This window comes from Chanos chanos, chromosome 3 (genome assembly GCF_902362185.1).
Source record: "Chanos chanos chromosome 3, fChaCha1.1, whole genome shotgun sequence".
Classification (NCBI taxonomy): Eukaryota; Metazoa; Chordata; class Actinopteri; order Gonorynchiformes; family Chanidae; genus Chanos; species Chanos chanos.
In genome coordinates this window covers 1,380,001-1,385,000 of record NC_044497.1, presented here as the reverse complement: position 1 = coordinate 1,385,000, position 5,000 = coordinate 1,380,001, and the positions used below count along the sequence as shown (strand labels likewise).

Below are 5,000 nucleotides of genomic sequence, written 5' to 3'. Positions count from 1 at the left end.
TTGTATGGGGTGTGTGTGTACCTGCGCTCTCGGTGTGGTACTGGTTGTTGTTGTATGGTGTGTGTGTGTACCTGCGCTCTCGGTGTGGTACTGGTTGTTGTTGTATGGGGTGTGTGTGTGTACCTGCGCTCTCAGTGTGGTACTGGTTGTTGTATGGTGTGTGTGTGTGTGTGTGTACCTGCGCTCTCGGTGTAGTAGTGGTTGTTGTTGTATGGTGTGTGTGTGTGTACCTGCGCTCTCAGTGTGGTACTGGTTGTTGTATGGTGTGTATGGTGTGTGTGTGTGTGTGTACCTGCGCTCTCGGTGTGGTAGTGGTTGTTGTTGTATGGTGTGTGTGTGTGTGTGTGTGTGTGTGTGTGTGTGTACCTGCGCTCTCGGTGTGGTAGTGGTTGTTGTTGTATGGTGTGTGTGTGTGTGTGTGTGTACCTGCGCTCTCGGTGTGGTAGTGGTTGTTGTTGTATGGTGTGTATGGTGTGTGTGTGTGTGTGTGTGTGTGTACCTGCGCTCTCGGTGTGGTAGTGGTTGTTGTTGTATGGTGTGTGTGTGTGTGTGTGTACCTGCGCTCTCGGTGTGGTAGTGGTTGTTGTTGTATGGTGTGTGTGTGTGTGTGTGTGTGTGTGTGTGTGTGTACCTGCGCTCTCGGTGTGGTAGTGGTTGTTGTTGTATGGTGTGTGTGTGTGTGTGTGTGTGTGTGTGTGTGTGTACCTGCGCTCTCGGTGTGGTACTGGTTGCTGTATGGTGTGTGTGTGTGTGTGTGTACCTGCGCTCTCGGTGTGGTAGTGGTTGTTGTTGTATGGTGTGTGTGTGTGTGTGTGTGTGTGTGCGTGTGTGTGTACCTGCGCTCTCGGTGTGGTACTGGTTGTCTGCTGGTGAAACTGCTGCCCCAGACTGGGCTACTGTGGCTGTTCCTCAGCCATCCCACAGCCGGCGCCGCTGGGTACGGCGAGGGACGGAACCCGTGGTCCGATTCCGTCTCCGCCGTTAGCGACGACGCTGAACTTCCCATCGCCACGGTACGAGGGTCACCAAGACACAAGCGAAGGAGGGGACGGGGTGGCGATGGGCAATGAGTCCTCCCACACACACACACACACACTCACACACACACACACAGTCCCACACACACACACACACACACCCTACGCCACAGATATCACGTGTTCTCAAATCGCTCTGTTTTCCTCACAAGTGCAGTCCTGAAGCTCTCCATCTCAAACACACACAGAAACTCTACAGAGTCAGACACACACTTCTGTGTGTGTGTGTTTGTACGTGAATGAGCGTGTGTGGGACAGAGATCCTCCAGACAGACACACACTCATGTGTATGACAGACACACTTTTCAGCTGGCCTTCAACACTCTGAGACCCTCACGCGTCTGCTCTCTTTCTCAAAGGTTCCACAAACACTCTCTCCTTTTCTCCGATTAGTCTCCTTCTTAAAAAATGTTTTGATCAAAATCAACTGAGGGCCCCTGCCACAATAAGGGGAAAAAATAGTGTCCTCAACGAAAGTTCAGAGTTTGTTTCAAGTGGAAAACAGAAGTAGCAAGTCCATAAGGAACACAAAGCAGGGCTAAAATATTCGTTCGACCAAAAACACTTTAAACCATCCCGGGGGACGGGACGTTCTCTCTGTCTTATCAGCGGTATATGTGAATTCCAGTCTTCCTGTCTCTGAGTAGCAGGCTTTGCCGGCAGCTCATCTTTCCGCAGCTGCTCTCGGGGCGTACGCGCGCCGGTATGAGGAGGGGGATTACCGACTGAAACAACACGTTCCCGACCGACCGGCTGCGGTTAAAATTTCAGTTCCCTTAAAAAGAAAACAGGAAGAAAAACCCACAGAAAGAAGGGAAAATGGAGCCGATGTTATAGATTCCGAGACGGTGAAAGTGTTTTTGAAAAAGGCGAGTTGTGGCAAGCACGCGAGGGCAGCTGGGACCGTCTCCTCGCAGTAACCGGAGAGAGAGCGCGAGTCTCAGAGGATAGGAGACAGAGGGCAAGTCAGACAGAAATAGACGTCCTTTGCTGGAGACAAGGACAACAAAACCACTCACGGCGATGAGGACAAAATAATAACAGCTATTTAAGCCTAAATTCGGCCCTTGACTGAACCGTGAGACTTGTTTAGCATCACCCCGCATAAAAAAAACAACCTTTTAGTTCAGCTGCTGCTCACGTTGGCTACTCAACACACACAACCAAGTCACACACAGGACTCATCCGACAGCATAATTAAAAAACTCCATTAACACACGTCTAAGTGTGTGTGTGTGTGCGTGCGTGTGTGTCCTCTGGTCCTCAGGGCTGTCCGTTTCAGAGTTGAAGCCCGGTGACTGCACCACTCTCCGGTGCAACGGCTCACTTCAGGATGTTGGGCCTTCCGCTCCTCGCACTTTTAACATCCCCCTGCACCGCATCTTCACCGACAAAACCTGGCTTCTTTTCTTAACTGAAGTAAACTATTATTCGCTAAATTCATCGGCTCGGACTGAATGTCTTTGCTCCTCTTCAAGCGATTAGGAAGGACGGCGGATTGATCGAAAGAGACGCAAGCAAACGATTACTGCTTTACTCGGGGGGGAAAGGATCCGGTGACATTAGACAGCGCATCCAGATGCTGTTAAATCCGCAGTTCCGTTGTGTCAAACCGGGTTCTCACACCGTGTCATGGATTCTGTTCAAAATCCCATCCCGAATCCGGGCCGGCTCCGCTGCAAAGGCACTGGCACACACATCTCGTCGCTCTTAGCTTCATTAGGTTGACGCTTTATGTATGTCTATGAACCCACAAAGGTCGTATTTAAGTGTGTATTTTATCTTCCTCTTTCCCTCCAGCGTCTCTCTCTCTCTCTCTCTCCTTCTGTCTCTCTCTCTCTACTCCTCCTCCTCCTCTTTCCCTAGTCTACAGCGGATTACTGCGAGGGTAAACGGAGCGCATGCGCGCTTGTCAGTTCCTCAAAGAGACGGAGACTGGCGTGTGTTCAAGAACTAAAGACGTTTCTCAGCCGATTTACACCCAAACTCCTATCACTCAAACTGTCCGTCCGCTGCAGAGCAGTCTGGCCAAACGTCTGTGTTTTACAACGGTTGAATAAACAGCGTGAAACGACGGCGGCGACGAAACTGGAAGGTAGAATACTGAGAGCCCAGATCAAATAAGACTGTAGACCAGTCCTCAGCCAAAGAGCATCTAGAGTGATCTTTCTCTGTGTGCGTGTGCGTGTGTGTTTGTGTGTAAAGGAGGTCACAAGTATATTGACACAGTTCCATTTGGTTTGATCTAGTTTTCCATACCACTGACTCCTCAAAACAAAACACACAAACGCAGGCAGCTGGGTTTTTCACATTAGCACGACAGACATTAACCCACACAGAGACTCTGACATGAGTGAGTCTTAAACTAGTATGACCTGCCATATAAAACAGCTCATCAGCCCTGAAAGCTCTCTCCTTTTACACACACACACACACACACACGTCAGTCATCCAATATCTCTATGTTTTACAGTTGCCATAGTGCTTCCTGGAGCCACAGGCTGTGTGTGTATCGACACCTGGTGGAGTGTGTGTGTCTATGGCCTGTATTTGCATAACCACTTTGGAACATTGCGTCATTTACCATAACTACTGAACTTCTCTTAACCTGCACTGATCACAACTTTTTGGAAATCTGTGTTTATGCTGTGTGTGTGTGTGTGTGACTCACTATCTGGGGTGACTGACATCAGCAGATGACAACTGTAGTACACACACACACACACACCCACACACACATTCAGTCTCTTTATCACCTGTTAATCTGTACCACCTGCCCCTCACAGAGAGAAGCCTCTCCAACCATCTGGAGACAGACAACCAGAGAGAGAGAGAGACAGAGAGAGGGAGAGACAGAGAGAGGGAGAAAGAGAGAAAGAGAAAGAGAGGTTTGTCTGTACATGCAGAAGGAATGAAGTTCATAGAAACCTAAATTAATTACAGTTTCGTATGAACACACAGTTCCAGGGGACAATGCTATACATGACACATCGTATCTGTGTGAACGAGGGAATTTCTAAGGGTAACAAAACCTGTTTGTGCATGACATCTGAGTTATGCGGTTTTTGACACTCCGGTCATACGTGCAAATAGTGACACAGAAATTCCACTGTAAGGTGGGTGAAGAGGAATCCACAGGATCATCGTCATTGACGACTGAACTACCCCCTTCTTTAAGTCGTTAAAAAAAGTCAAATACATAAAAAAGTTAAATGAATCAAATACAAATTTACGCTGTGCTATATATCATTAAAATACTAAAATACACAAAATAGTTACATTCTTTAAGTATGTTCTGTGTTTCACGCACGTAACAAATGTTAGCAAAGAGATTGTGTGTTGGAAAAACTAAGGACCTCTACAGATTCATGGACCATCTAGTAAAGAGCGGCGCAAAGAGCCATGTTTTACATGACAACAAAAACTGATATTAGCTGACAATCGGGGAAACTGAGACGAAGTAAAAAATTGAGTCCCGTAGAAAATAGTTTTTTTCAGCCGTGATGTGTGAGACGAAAGAGAAGACACAGAGGTAGATGTAAACAAAGACAACAGACACATGCAACGAGCTCAGTCTTAATATTGTTCTGACTGTTCGCCACAGTGGTTGGTTCGCTTTAATTCTCAATTAATCACGTATCAAAAATTAAATAAATGAATGAATCCGATCGTACCTGCTAGTTTGGATGTGTCGGGGTTGGAAGCCTCTTCGTCTTTGACTGCCGAGCCGGGCTTAACTTTTCGTGCTACGGTCCAAAATCCAGAACTTGTTTCCGTTTCGTTTCCAAGAATTCAGTGCTTAACAGTCATGGTCTTCCTGTATGACCCATTTTTTCCTTCGATTCATGTTTTATGGTACCTTCTGTAATAAAAATGAGAGTTAATTTTTCCCACTCGGTCGACTTCAGTTCCGTTTTTGAATCCAAGTGAATTAATCTCATACGTTACCTTAAACACCCCAGG

The 5,000-nt window shown here is 47.3% G+C and overlaps 1 protein-coding gene across 1 annotated transcript in view; it reads right to left on the bottom strand.

The window, feature by feature from the left end:
- capn15 (calpain 15) overlaps positions 1 to 1,079 on the bottom strand; it is a 26,015-nt gene extending 24,936 nt beyond the window's left edge. The window contains exon 1 of the mRNA XM_030767079.1: positions 837 to 1,079. Coding sequence (XP_030622939.1) covers positions 837 to 1,006 — 170 coding nt within the window. The 5' untranslated portion in view covers positions 1,007 to 1,079. The remainder of the gene's footprint in view (positions 1 to 836) is intronic.
- Positions 1,080 to 5,000: the final 3,921 nt, after the last annotated feature.